Source organism: Channa argus, chromosome 15 (assembly GCF_033026475.1).
Source record: "Channa argus isolate prfri chromosome 15, Channa argus male v1.0, whole genome shotgun sequence".
NCBI lineage: Eukaryota > Metazoa > Chordata > Actinopteri > Anabantiformes > Channidae > Channa > Channa argus.
This window is the reverse complement of record NC_090211.1, coordinates 3,451,871-3,467,409: the sequence shown is the minus strand read 5'-3', so window position 1 is coordinate 3,467,409 and position 15,539 is coordinate 3,451,871. Positions and strand designations below refer to the sequence as shown.

General features: G+C 36.5%; 1 protein-coding gene across 1 annotated transcript in view; it reads right to left on the bottom strand.

The window, feature by feature from the left end:
* Positions 1-2,662: 2,662 nt before the first annotated feature.
* si:dkey-89b17.4 (zinc finger protein 91) overlaps positions 2,663-15,539 on the bottom strand; it is a 29,901-nt gene continuing 17,024 nt past the window's right edge. The window contains exon 5 of the mRNA XM_067476070.1: positions 2,663-9,154. Coding sequence (XP_067332171.1) covers positions 8,727-9,154 — 428 coding nt within the window. The 3' untranslated portion in view covers positions 2,663-8,726. The remainder of the gene's footprint in view (positions 9,155-15,539) is intronic.

The following is a 15,539-nucleotide window of genomic DNA, read 5'->3' as shown; positions in this document are numbered from 1 at the left end:
AAGGAGTTATGTTATCATAAATAATAGTAGTAATATTGAATATTGAATGCTCGAAATTTTGTCAAACTGAAACTGGATTCTTTGTGTTATGTAATTATTGTAAATAACTTCAAAGAGAGAAAAAATGACTTGCATGTCTATGTATAAATCTACTGAGATATCTATTCCTGTCAAAGTTGGAAAGTAGTTCGATCTCTGTCCTTTTTTGCCACTTTCAATTCCTTTCCTTTTCCTGAAGCCTCCTCTGCCCTCACCTCCAACCCTCCCAGCTTGTCAGTCCTCTTAATCCTTCTTTGTGGGTGAGACATGACAACAGAGAGAAAGAGAAACATAGCTTCCAGCGTCCTTGTTTGCCAAGCTCAGTTCAGACATTGTGTTTACACCAGCTTGCTGAAATCTAATTTGTCAAATATGTAAACAAAAAAGGTATGACAGGATGTTTAGCAGTAGTCCACCCACTGAGATTTGATGTTGTACCTTTTTTGTCACTCAGATCTCTTTATTTGTGTCTAGTACAACGAGGACAATCTCTGACGTTAAGATAGAAATGGAAAGATCTGTGCAACCATTTCGCCTTTGTGGCGTTAACGCAGCCACAACCACACCTCTGTCCATCACCCCAGTTCCAGGAGGTTCCACCCACTGGCTCCTCTGATGAAAGTGCTTCCCTCCATATTAGGAAAATGTACCCTGCCCTCAGGGTGTTCCAGCTCACTCCCCCGATCACTTCAAATGCTCTGCTGGTGGTTTCCAAACTCTTTCTTTCTGTTTAAGTCTGTGTGTCTCAACTACAGTTATCTATCTGAACCACTGAACCCCAAACTATTTCCTCTCTGCCTGTTTCCCCCCCCCCCAGGTTTAGCCTGCATCTAGTCTTACCCAAATTGTCCTACCAGTAAGAAGACAGATGGTGAGATGCAAATGCTTAAATAGCCTGCACTGATTTTAGTCTGATAGATTGCTTACACTTTAGCTTTCACACTGGAGCATATATAAGTATCATGACAAACAAGTGTGACAGGGCCATGCTCCTAATACACATCAAGCCTGTCCCATTCCCGTAAACAAAATGGACAAGAGTGCTGGGTGAATCTGCTTCTCTTATAAGTTGCTTTGCTGCTAAAGCATTCGAAACCAACTCATCATCAGCTTTCACAAACCCTTATTGTCTGTAATTGACATAAGACACTGAAACTCTGATTTCGAATAAGTGCTATAACTAAGAGCAAAGGTTTGCCTTGGTCTGCAGGTTGTGAGCTGACAGTCCCGTTTGTTGTGAGCCAATAAGGTCTTAGTGCCATTATTAAACTCCATTATTATAATCTTCTGTTCCTACATCCACTCAGTCCTCATGCCCTACACCAAAATGCCACCACAGTCTTCCTTACACGTGGCTGTTTCTTTCATTTAGTCCTCACTGAGTTCATGAAGGAGGTCTTCAGTTTCTTAAAGTCATCGAGGTGCAAGAGATCACTTAAAGGTCAAACAGTAAATGGATCTCAAAGTCTTTGCAACAAATTTTTTATTTTTTTTTCATTTTCAGGGACAAGAATGACCAATAAAAGTAACTGTAGGAAATTATCGAACGGAAACAAATACATTGCCAATGCACCTTCGACGGTTTTGAGGAACTCTGTCCTCCCAGAGTTGCCAGCTGATTTTGAGCCTGGTCTCTAGCCTCACACAGGCCTACAGTAACAAAGTGTGCAATATATAAAAGAAACAAGGGCTTTCTTTATCATGCAGAGGCGTTCAGGCCCGGCCAATAAGCTCAGACCTCCTGCAGGAACTCCATTTACAAAATACCCAATTTCAGATTTGATAAATACACGTCATTTTGCTGCGTCCCTGATGTTGGAGACCTTTTTGTCTTTGGGGCACATGTGAAGACGTGAAAAAGATATAAGCTATCTTTGGGGGAAATGGGGGTGAGAGATGAAGAGATGATGTTAAAAAAAAAAAATATTTCCAAACCTTGCAAAACAAGGAAACAAAAAGAGGACAGGGCCATCGCTCTTTGGATGCAACTTTGACTGGAAATGCAACTTGTGTCCCGTTTTTTTTGTGTGTGTATGTGTGCGTAGCGTAATGTAAAAGCGATCTGTCCCCCCCCCTCCCAGCCCTCCCACTCTAAATAAAAACACCTTTCCCTGTCCTGACCCCCCCCCCCCCCACCCATCCCTTCCCTCCACCCTCGTCTCCTCCCTTCTCCCTCCTCTCTCGTACTGCTGTTGGCTGTTCTGTTTAGTTCATGTGACGTGCCAGTATTCCCCCTCCCCCCCTTCTTCACCCATCTGCCTCCTCCCCCTTGCCCTCCCCCACTAACCCCTTCTCTCTTTCTCTTGCTCTCTCTTTCCCTCTCCCCTCTCTCTCTCTTCATGGATCTTTAAGATGACAACTCTATGCAGATGCTGTCTTTTATAAGTGTGTCAAAATTTTAATTTAAAATAAAAACTTAAAAAAACAAACCCTGACAGAAATATTGAAATGATAACAAAAAATGAATAAAGAAAAGGATTGTTCAGTGTACTTTTGTTGCCTGATGCGATCTTTATTGCTTTGTGTCTCTTAATGACTCTTTTCTTTGCTCGTTAAATCATTGGTTTCTGATATTCATATTAGGACCATTCTCTAATAAATCACTGGTAATAACATCAAAGAGGGTGGTGTACTATAAAGTATCACATAATAAATTCAGTATGATTTCAATATTTTTATTTCTCTACTGGAACAGAGTCATGTCATACTCAACATTTTCTGCAAGTGTTTCAAAATTTAAAGCTTCCCAGCAGCTCTAGTAATCAAATCAATTTCAGTGTGTGACAGTTTTCTCTGACAATGTAACACAGGACACATAACTTTAAGTATGAGCATGTTCTGAGTTTACGGAGCAGCCATATATGCTCTAGACAAAAATGACATTTGCTTTTACTTTCAAATTGCCTTGACATTTCTAAGAAGAATATGATGACTTATTTACTAATGGCACAGATCAGTACTGTAAAATTATGCAGAACATATAGTGCAGAAATTTTTTTGCTGTTTTTTTCTGATCATCTGAGTTTCTTGACTCATCAGTCTTCTTAATTGACTAACATATTAACATGGCGAGTACAGTTTTATTATTGCTACTACATTACAAAAAAAAAAAAATTGAATTGTCCTTTAACTCGTTAGCCAAATATTTCCTTAAGCGCTGACAATGTCATTTAAAGGTAAAGGTCTTGTAGTTGTTGTTTTTTTTTTCAGTCAGGTGCTCATATGAACACTGAAACAGGTTTCGCTTGCTGTAACAATTCTTCCCTTCAATGGATGTTTCCTGGGTAAGTGATCGGAGCCATAATTCACAGTCCTCCATCTGTGTAGAAATGTTTTCAAAAATGTATCTTAAGGCATCATAAAGCTATAGTTATTTAACAAATTCCGATGTATTAAGTCTCATATGAGCTTTAGAAACACACTTGAAATGTTTTTGCACAAATCTGAGTATTTTGGCCTAGATTTAAAAAGAGATCTCTTCAGGGTCAGTATGAACAGACTAAATGATTACAGCAAGTAAAATCTCTTTCAGAGTTCATATGGGCACCTGACTGTTTGTTTTTTTAATTCGTGAACCTACCTTTTAACTTAGTAGAAACAGAGCCGGACGTGGCTTTGAAATAGAATTGGTTTCTAAAGATGCAGGTACAGAACAAAAAAAAAAGAAGCACAAAATGAAAAGACGAGGAGGGAGAGATTTTTTACATCAGCATTTCAAACGCTTACAGAACAGCTGACAACTGTTGCTTCCACAGGCATTTTCTTTATGTCTTAGCAAAACAATAATTAATGAAATAAAACTAAAAAGTAAAACTGTAAATAAAGTAAAGCTGTAAAACAGCAGGAAAAAAAAAGGTTTTTTTAATGGTTACTGTTTTCTTAAGTGTTATTTTCTGTTGATGTAAGTGAAAGGAGAATAAAATCCTTTTAAACGTTTATTCTTGGCACTAAAAACAGGGATTTGATTTAAATGGTGGGTGTTGTTATCTCTGACCCCACATTAGCTTAGCATATATCTGCTGTACTGCTGTATGGGACATCAGGGGACATCATTCTGTAGGCCTACCCTCACCCAAGCAAAGAACTTGAGCAAGCCTCATATCTACATTGTAATCACTTAGGCTAAGATGCTGAGGCATAGCCCACTGTCTTTATCGAACCTGTGCTTCCTCTATCCACGCACAGGTTCACGTTCATAATCCAGACTTGGTAGTAGGGGGCTGGACCGTCTCCCTGAGACATTTGCGTTTGCACATGCTACGCCTCTGGCTGAAGTCCGGAGAAGGTTAAGACTTTTATTTAGTTTTGTAGACTTTAGGAATGTTTATTAATACTCAAAAGTAAAACCACAAAAAAGCAATATAATATAAATGCAAATCACTTTTCAGAGTAAGAATACCATTTTTTTATGGAAATTATTTTATATTGTTCAAGCCTGGGCATTGAAAGTTAGAGCTTCTCAGTGACAATTTTAAACCATGTATCACCAAAAGCTTCTAAATCCAAACTCAGCACTCATGTCCATGTCACATAAAAGCCATTCATTATGCCTTGATAGGAATAAATGCATTGTACATATATTTGTTTGTATATAAAGGGTCATACAGAGGTTATGATACAGAGGTACATTAACAATACCTAATCTAACCAAACAGTATCAAGGGTCTAGTGCTATATTTCTACTTGTCACTGTCTACTGTCCCATTATACATCATCCCCAGTTGAAATGAAGCAGCTAATTTTGACCATCTGCTCTAATGAAGACAAATCTAAACCAACGTAACATTTTCTCTAATAAAAGGAAATAAACATTCATTACATCCACATATGACTTTTGTGTTACAGCTAAACACGTTTGTTACTCATCAGAAAATCCCTAATTCTAGAATCAGGAAGGTTCACAAGTGTCTTGCATCCGCATAAGATTGAAACAGTTAGAGATGTTTTTCTCCCTATTGTGACTTAATATCATTAGATCAGCACATGAAACATCTCTTGCTCATGAATATGAAAACGTTTTCTCATTCTCATAATCATCAGAATGAGAATTTTATTCTTCACACTAAAAGCTTAATATGCAGCTCATAATCACAAAACAATTTTGATACAGAACATTTTTGTAAAGAAAAAGTATGAACCTTTGAGTTTGCTTTGGTTTATCATTCTTGTAGTGAAAATATTGTCCCACATTGGACTTCATTCAAGAACCAAAACAGAACACATATGAGTGATTATTGAGAAGTTTTGTATTCAACAGTTTTTTTTTCATACTCACTTTTCATATCATACTCATGGCTTGTCAATTTATTGGAAAGTTTCTGCAGTGCTACACTTTTGACACTTGTACAAACAGAAAACATTTAGGACAAGAATATTAAACTGTTCTTGAATGAGGTCCATTGTTTCTCCTAATTAGGATATATTCTTTTGTCATTCACATAATTAGATGAAAGGAAAATGTGTTTTCTGGTAAAAAAAGAACAGAACTCTCAAGATATGAATGTGATATAACATGGGAGAAGAAAGAAGACAAATAAGAAGTAAATTATGAACAAACAATCTAACATCCTAAAAAAACTAACAATACTTAATGTCTCATCATTACAATCTTTGTATACAATTGTAATAAAAAAATCTATTAATTATGAGCTATTAATTTGACCTTTTACTTCATTGTTTTGCTTAGTTTCTCCCATAATTGCAGAATCACATAATTATAAGAGAACGTTTATTTGAAAACCTCACAATAGATCTTGTAATCCTGACATTGTTTTCTCATAACATATGTATACTGTGATTATATGTAGTCATAAATATGAGAAAACATGCCTAATTACTTCAATGCTAAACGCAATTTGGGTTTGAGAATAAGACACAAAGTGGTCATCAAAATTACTGCAGATGTCCTTTTTTGTTGTCTCTTCCAAGAAGCAAAAAACATCTGCAGATTGTGAAGAAATCAAACAATCATCGCAATGTTTCTTCTTAAAATTCTACTTCTCTTTAGTTTGTACCCCAATCCTTTAACTATTTATACATATGAGCAGTCAGCAAAGGGTTGTAAAATCCAGGTGACATGCAAAACATAACCATTACACAATTAAAAAAATTGGAAATTCATGATAAATGAAGTATGAGAAAACGACAAGGAAAAAAAACTTACTTAAAGTTGCTCATTTTCAGTTTCTCATTTTTCGTTGTTAAATCAATAGAGCAGTTGATTTTTAAAGCTCATTTCTGCCACTTAAATATATCTACAGAGTTGGTGGCTCGGTAAATATTTTTAAGATGTTTTTATTTTCTTATAATGTTACTTTTTACTAATTTCATAGATACTCGTAAATGCTTGAGTACCTGAGAAAAATAAAAAATACTGACTGAGGTCATTTCTTGTGAACTGAAGCTGAACTGTAATCTTGACAGTTTTTCATTATGGTAGTTTCAAATAATTATTGAATATTATTATATAACTATGAGACATTATGAGTTTCTCATAATTATAACTATAAACTATGATTTTCTAACTAAAACTCAATAGAAATGTGGGATTTTGTTTCTTATACTTATAACATTGTTTGTTTCTCATACTTGTAGTGTATGTAGATCATGTATGAGTATTTGTGATAACATTTTATGATTCTATATTTCACCAGGAAAAACAATGCCATGAGAAAAACAGTAATATTTAATTACGAGTGTACAATAGTACCCAAGCATTATGAAAAATGTCTAATTCATAATTAAGAAATGCTATCATAACGTATCACAAACTATTGAAGTTTTTCTCATTGATGGGAGTATTGTTTGATAAAATACCAGGTAAAACCATTAAAATATTTTTACTACTTATAATATAGTAAGAAAAGAGTCATTATTATACACCAAGACAAAAAAATGTGAAATTCAGAAAACATGAGTTGTAAAAACATGAAGAAATTCCCTCCATCCATTCACACTGACATTCACATGCATGTGTTTGAAATTTAGGAGGGAAGCCAGAGAAAGTACGGGGAGAACACGGAAAATCCACACAGAGAGCTGAGGATTTGAACGGGGACCTTCTAGCTGTGAGCCAGCAGAGCTAAACACTCCATCGCTGTGCTGCCAAGCCGGTGGAAGAAAATGTCTGGCATAATTGTCATAATAGTACAGCATAAATAAAAGACACTCTGATTAACTCTAACACATTACTCATAATTATGAGTAAAAGTTTTTGTAAATACTAGACACACACACACACACACACATGCATCTCATGATTGAGAAATTGAATGATGCCTAATGGTTTCTCTTACGAGAGCGTATATAAATGTGAATAATGTATCGTAATCAGTAGATACTGTGAGAAGCTTACATTTTAACAATGAGAAGCTAAATTATACCTATAAGTATTTAAACAAACAAAACAACAATTACAAACTAACATTTTATGATCGTGACACTTAAAATGATTTATATAGGTTATAGCCGATGCCACATAACAGTAATGAAGAACTTTGGTATAGCACTTTCCAATAAATAAAAAAAATGTTGGTGGCAGAAATGAGCTCCTACTTCTCCACATATGGACATTAAACATCAAAAGAAGTATTTTCTTGCACTGATGTGCTTGACCTGGACCCAAACAGGATAAAGATGAACTGCCCAGTTTTTTTGTTATTTTATTTTTTTTCATCTCAGACCATTGTGTGATTCTCATCATCCAGAAATGTCCCCCCTGTGGTGCCCATCTACCTTAAATCCTTCAAAGAAATGCAGAAATGTTCATTCAGGTTTTTTCAATCTCAGCATTTCCTTGGGAAGACGAGGACTTCAGTGGTTAAACTTGTAGACGTTTGATTTCTATTTTTTAACTTTTCAGCAGACCTGTATACATACAAATACCCAGTAATAAATTTTCTAAGGTTACTGTTTGATTTGTATCGAAATGTGATCAGTAGTGAAAGAATAGCAAGATACAGTTTTTATCCTCTACTGTATAAAAAACACTAAATCTCCTCATTTGTGTCCATGTTGAAGTCCTTAATACAGAATTTCCACATGTAAAATCGATGGGTTTAGAGAAGGAAGGTGTGTCAAGTGTAACAAGTATTACCTCCATAGAACGAGCACGACACCATTAATCCACGTGTACAAACTGTTCTGTGCTGCAGAGGAGCCAGAAGTTTGTATGTCGGAAATATTACCCATTAATTACTGACATGCTGAACTCTAATAGGAGTCACTGGTGTAACCACTGAGGCTCCCATTTTATGTCAATGGGAATACACAGAGGTCCCTTTTCCGGCAGGATACAGTGTGTTTACTGTTCACTGAGAGTGCAAACAGCCGAACATACAAATGTCAATAAAAAGAGCTTCCATGCTCTCGGTCGGTAATGAGGATGCAGGGCTGAGAGTCTCAGAGCTTCAGAAAGTCAGGGCACATACACAGTGTGTATGTTTCCATGAAGAGATATTCAGTTCCCACATTTAAATGTTTGGAGGAAAAGTCCGTTTATGTTATATGTCCGAGTAGCATGGAAGCATAAAAAGGCTGGAAGAATTTAAATGACGTACGAAACGGAATAATAGCAAAGTTAAATTCAACAGTTTGTCGTGTAGTTATGTGTTTAGACCCATTGCTCAGTTCATTGTGTGGATCCTCAGGAAAACACAAAGACGTGAGAGAAGAGCAAGGTTGGATGTTTAGAAAGGTCTGGAGGAGATGGTGAGGAAGGCAGATGATCTCCCTCTGGACAATGGTGTACTTCTCCAGTGGACCTTCATGTGATGTCTCAGGTTGGACCTGGACGAGAAGCGTTTCTCACACTGCTGGCAGGAGAAGGGCTTCTCCTTGGTATGGATGCGGCGGTGGCAGGTGAGCGCTGTGGACACCCGGAAGGACTTGCCGCAGTCGGGGCACTGGTAACGTTTGGGCTCGGTGTGGATCCTTCGGTGGTTCTTCAGGGACATCAGGTTGGGAAACTCCTTCTGGCAGGAGTTGCAGAAGTAGGTTCCGGTCTTGTGGCTGTTCTTGTGGTTGAGCAGGGAGCTGGCATGGCGGTAAGACCGGCCACACTGACCGCAGACGAAGCTCCTGGAGCTGCTGGTTGAGCTCACCGGACTTACCGGATCTAAGAGAGGAGAAACATGAGGGCTTCAGTTCTAACAAACACTGATTAATCTTGAGTCAGCTTTTCTCCACTTTCACAGCAACGCTAGCATCAAACACAACGAGCACAACGACGTTTCTTTACAAGTGTTGACATGGACCATGCAGGACTACACCGTCTTCCAAACACGACATTATATTTAAATACATGTTCTGATTCGTATTTTTACTAACCAGGACTATTAACAGACTGGGAAATGGTTTAGAAAAACAATTTAGGAGGTTTCAAAGGGCTGACTGGCTCGATGAACACAATGTATAAAACAGTAAAAAAAAACGGTCCCGGCACGTAAGATGGAGTCCACTTTGTTTGAAGAGGCAAAAATATTTGCTGAGCAGTTTGCTGAGCAGTAAGAAAATTATCATAATTATAAGATAAGCTGCAAAAATAGATTTCATTTAGTAAGAAATTCATATCTCATAAGTCTATGATATGATATCAGGAGCAAACTTCTACTTAATTACATTAAGATCATATACATGTGAGAAAGTTCCCATAATTACAAAATCCTCACTGCATAATTGCACAAGACCATCTCATTATGATAAACTCTGTGACTCATAATTGCAATAATATTTATTATATTAAATAACTGTAAGGATAATTATAAGATTATTGCCAGATTCATATTGTATAAAAGACTCAAAATCTGTACAGCTTTTCAGATATGTCTACTCCCTATGCATAATAATAATAATAATAATAATAATAATAATAATAATAATAATAATAATAGTAAAAATAATGTACTAGTTCAGTATAAACCTCACATCCATTTCTGCTGATATTAAGAGGCCAGTGACCTTGTAATTCAACTAAAGACACATCATGAAATCGTCTAATGCTTTAAAACCATTCAAATTCCATTAGAAGTCTCTGGTCTAAGCGTCTGCTGCCATAAAACAAGTTTCATTTTTTCCTTTCAGAATAAAACAAAGAAATACACTTGTTATTGAGTGAGGATTAATAAGTGTTTCATTTTACAACTAAGTCACAATAGTGATTTTTAATTACAAGGTTTGATTCTTTTGGGACATCTGCTGCTGTTTCTGGATTTAAGATGCGCCACTAGAGGATTTTTTTTTTTGACATCAGATTGCAAATGGGAGATTTACTGTAAAGGGTTATTACACTCAAATTACCAGAGTCAGTCAAAGAATGATTAATATTTATTCATATTGTTTTGTAATGTAAAATGGTAAAGTTTTGTAATTACTGGTGTTAAATCATAAAAGTTGGTGATTTTCTTGCAAATCTACAATTAGCGTTGAGAGTTTTGAGCTCTGTGTGTTTTTATTTTTGCAGATTATTGTCTGAGTGGGGAGTCCTGTTGTTTTGTTGTTGTTTTTTTTGTGTCCACAGAAAAAAATGAGAAGCAGGACTGTAACGGGATTTCAAACTCGCTGAGCTGATGAGCTTTGTGCAGCCACCTCACTGATTCCCTGCATTTATATAAAGAAATTTACCTTCGGAAAATATAATCCATCAATCTTAGTGTTCGACATCCTGCAGCCAAAAATACTCAACAGATTACCACATCACTACCACAAGCATAGACAAGACTTTTTGTCTAAAAGGTTCTAAAAGTTACTGATGAGCTTTTGTGGCAGTGAATGATGATGCTCTAATGCAAACATTTTGGTTTTTGGCTCTACAACAGTTTGCCCTCAGCGTAAAGACCCTTAGAGTGAAAATGGGTGCAGTTCCTTCACAGTAAACGTCCTCCAGTTTTACTAATTCATCATGTGTCAGAGGGTGAAGGAACCATGAAGGAACTGCAGGCTACACAGTATTTCAGCTGTGTTGTTATTCTAATGCTGCTTATTACAAAACAGGACTAGTAAATCAACTGAAATCGAAATCCAAATGAATGTTTTCACTAGGAAAAAGTGCATATATGTGGAATCATCTCTGGATGGGGATCGGGGTGGTAGAATGACGGTATATGCTCAGAAGACCTGCTGATACATCTGTGTGTGACCATGCAGAGATCGATCTAACATGCACTGATCCAAACAATTATTAACTAAATCCAATATGATAAATCCACCAGATGAAGGTGACACAAAACAGTTTGGACGGTGTTTGGACAGCAATTCTAATATCAGATGTTAATATGAGACTTATACATTTCTCATTTGTGATGTTGCGGGCCTGATGGAACCAATTTAATCCCATACGGTAGAAAACAAATATTCAATAACTTGATGAACTGAATGCGCATTTGTGCATGAATAAAATGTAAACAGACAGTCAGCTATTAAAACTATAGTAATATGAAATTTGTGATAGCAGCTTAATTAAAAGCAATGGTGTCAAAATAACTTTACTATGTGGTCAATATAAGTAATGGATGTGTAACCTTCTGCAGATGTATTTATCATTAAAAAAAAATATTCAGACGCTTTATCGTTCCTTTGATTTGGATTAAAACAGCCCCATACAGAAAGGTCCTAACCGACTGCTGCAGAGATGTGATTTTTTTATTTTTTTAACTAGAAGTCTGTTTCTGATGTCAACGTGACTAAAAGTAAATATATTCACACCTTAGCTTACAAATCCATAATGTCAATTGTCCCATATTGATTTTTTTTTTTTGTGTGTGGGGGGGGGGCTCAATCTCAGAAATCCACATTGATGTTAAAATCTGGAACCTGAAAGCTGTTGCCTTTTTAAAATGGTTAAATCAACACAAAATAATTTTTTTTCCCAATTCAGAACACATTTTTCAAATTTCCATATCCACGGCAGCAAGTGACTTATTTCAAGATTGTCAGAGAAAGATGTGTTTTCAAAACAAGGGGGGAAAAAGGGAGATTTTGTCAACTGAGTACTGAAATTGTTTATTCAACCAACCATTTACCATTTAATTATTAATCACTTTATTTATTACAACTGTGTCCTGTGGTGTGATTTTAAAATCTTCTGTTAGTCCAAATCCTAATATTAAAGCACTTACTTTATTCCTCTACACTGACTAGCTGTGTTATTAGAGTTGACATAAATGTGACATTCATTCATATGCAGACCACTACACCAGCACCATTAAACTATTACAATGATTTCATAATTTTTTTCAATTTACTTGGGTTGGCTAGTTTATTGACATCTTAGATTTTCTTTTTGCTCCATAAAGAAAGGTTTTAAATTTGTTACTCTTAATTATTATTTGGTCTATATACCATATTCTTAATTAACTAAACTGTTAACATATCTTGACTTTTTTTCCTGATTCAAAATTAAATCTACTCATTTAGGTTGATATAAAAGAAAAACAGGCCAAAAATATTAGACATAAAATACACCTAGAAAATGAAAAAATGAGCTGAACCACTAACTGCAACCTCAGTAGCAATTTCAATGAACATCTCTTTAAAGCCAGAAGCCTCTTAAAGGCAAAAGAAATAGGCAGCTATTGTATTAGCTTGCATTTGAATTGTACGAGAGTTCATAATAAAGTGATCACTGAGTGTAAACTGCAGCGTGAATCATTTGAGTGTATTGAAATATTCTGATGGAGAATGGATTAAAAACACTGACCTCCACTGTGGTGTTTTTTTTTTCAGCTATTTATTTTCAGTACTCAGCAGTAAGGGTTATAGTATATGGACAAGTTTTTTCTGTTAAGAAATGAATTATCAAAACATAGTTTATAAAAGTGTATAGTAGCATTACATATATATGCATGGAAACAAAGAAACTTAAAAACAAACAAACAAAAAAAAGGATTATAGTTCTTCCAAACCAATGTTTTTCTTCTCGTCTAAAATCTACTTGAAATGCAAGCGGGAAGTGTACACTCAGAAAAAAATGTGGTGGAGGAAGAATGCAAAAATAAAATAGAGAATATACAGTTATTATTTCTGTGTTCTAGATCACATTGACTCCTACAGCACTTAACGGTCACTGAACGGCTTTGACTTTTTTTTTTTTAAACTAGCACCAGTGCTCCTGAAAACGCTGACAAACTGTGTTTTTAAACACACACAGATGCTTTCAAATAGTCAAAAAACGCAACTAAATAAAAGGGAAAAAAATAACACCCATAAATACAAGAGGTTACCATAAAAGTGTAAAATAAAAAAAGGTTCAAATGATGAGGACTGAATGCACTCCAAATAGAGGAGAATCGCCAAGTCGTCCCTTTTCAAAGTGAGTTAAATTTTTGTGAAAAAAGGGATTAAGTGGGTTCAGTAAAACCTGGCGAAGAGATAAATATGGAAGAGAGGGATGGGAAGGCTCGACTGAGAAAAACAGTCACAACATCACTGGTAAAAGGCAAGAAAAACACTTTCCATTGTGTAGTTATAGTTCCTTAAATCCTCACACATTAGTACAGAGTCTTAGCAGAGCCTGTGTTCCTTAACAGAGTCCATTATCTCAACAGAATGAAGGAGTTGTGGGTAAAGGAGAAGGGGAGGGGGTATCAGGTGGGTGTTTTACATCAACACAGCTCTAAACTCACACATCCTAAACACTAGCGCCGTCCATTACAAGTGTTAATAATAATCATAATATAAATAAATGCATTACTACAATGATCTGTCATCTTTTTTCCTTCTTATAAAAGAGGTACTGTAGATAATACAGTCAGAAGTATGATTACAATACAGAATCAAACAAAACAGTTGTATCGGCTTAAGCCGAACAATATACACCTTTTTTCAACTTGTGTTTTTAGCCATCCATGTGGTTTCAGTCTTTTTTCAGCTTGCAGCCATGTTCAGCTGGTTACTCAGTTGTATTGTAACAATTTTAAGGCAGAGATCGAGGGCTGGACGGGAAGAGGTTGTTCACAAATACAGACTCAAAAACTGAAGAGGCAGCACAATGATAGAGATGGAAACACTCAATGGTGTCACACAACCAACATCTATTTTAGATTCCTAGTCAAACAGAAGTTGGGCTAATTCGTACTAATTTTTTTCCCAACTGCATTGAAAACTAAACAAAGAAAAGAAAAGCAGACGGTAAATACATTGGGTTTTGAGTTTGTGGTAATTCACTACAATCAGCAACGTGGACCATACGGGTTTAATGGGTGGAGAGGAAACCCCATTGGACGCAGCCAGAATGAGAGCAAAATCTGGTGCCCTGCTTGTTTAGCTTTGTTAATAAATTGCTCATATTCCCATTTACTAGTGAATTTACGTATATGTAATTTGGAATTGTTTTCTCTGGTAAATTACTGTGGTAAAACTTTTTTAAGTTCCCTTCTGTGTGTGTGTGAGTGACCCCCCCTTTCTTTCTTCTTTGACAGAACCTGAACAGGGAAGCAGATATCTCCAAACTGCTGAAATTTCTCCTCTTACAACTATCCGCTCAACCAACATGAGATTAAATGAATGTTGCTGTATCATGACGTATAACAATATGTATTGGTTTTGGGTGCAATATTGCACAAAATACTGGGTGAGTAAGTTATGCTGCTACTGTTGAATCTGTATGTGTGAACGAGGAGTCGGGAGGTGATCTGACAGGAAAGCAACAAGAAATTGAAGCTCATCCTTGTGCTGCAAGACACCCACATTTAACCGGACACTGAGACTAAAGCGTCACATGTTCTGTTGTGAAAGCTCCTGGGAATCCTTGCTGTTTTCTGTCAAACCATTAGGGTACATTAAAAAAACAAACCTCTGTCTTTACCAGCACATCCGATGCACCTAAATGTTGGCTGCTTAAATAATTTGGACTTTTTTTAGACTGAATTCAGTCAGAATATGGTTTAAAAATACTGTGACAATGGCCACCAGAGGAGACGTCATCAAGGCAAAACTCCCTACAAAGAGAAATGGGATGGAGGTGGAAAACAGAGAACAACTGCAGCACTGAACCAATCAGCTGCTGGGACTAAAATGGACAAGATGGATCATTACTCGAAAACAAGCATCAGACTTCCTCACGCCATCATGTGGACCCTCACAGCAGCTCTGCTCCAACAGTCAGTCTGTCATAAAGTCACTACCATGGGACTCATTTGTCTTTAAGAGCTGGTCTTTAACAGTCTGATTACAGCTCAGTCCCTGTAGCTGTGTGGAGTATGCCACCAAATTTCATATCAATGTTCCAGAGGAAAAAAGTTTAAAGAACCTCAGCTTTAGAGGGCAACATGCAGTAGAGAGTAAGGCAGGTGTAGTAAAGTCTGTGCAGCCTTTAAAAACTACATCATGTCTGTCTACAGTCCATGTTTGTCCATGTCAGTCAGTCTGTTGGACAGTTCTACAACCAAAGCCTTATGCGAATGTCCGTGACAGAAGTTGAAAGGTTAGGAAAGATGGTGGTGTGTGAGCAACAAAGTGTGTATGCATGTCCTCCATTTTCAGTCCTCTGTGAATGCAGTGTCCAT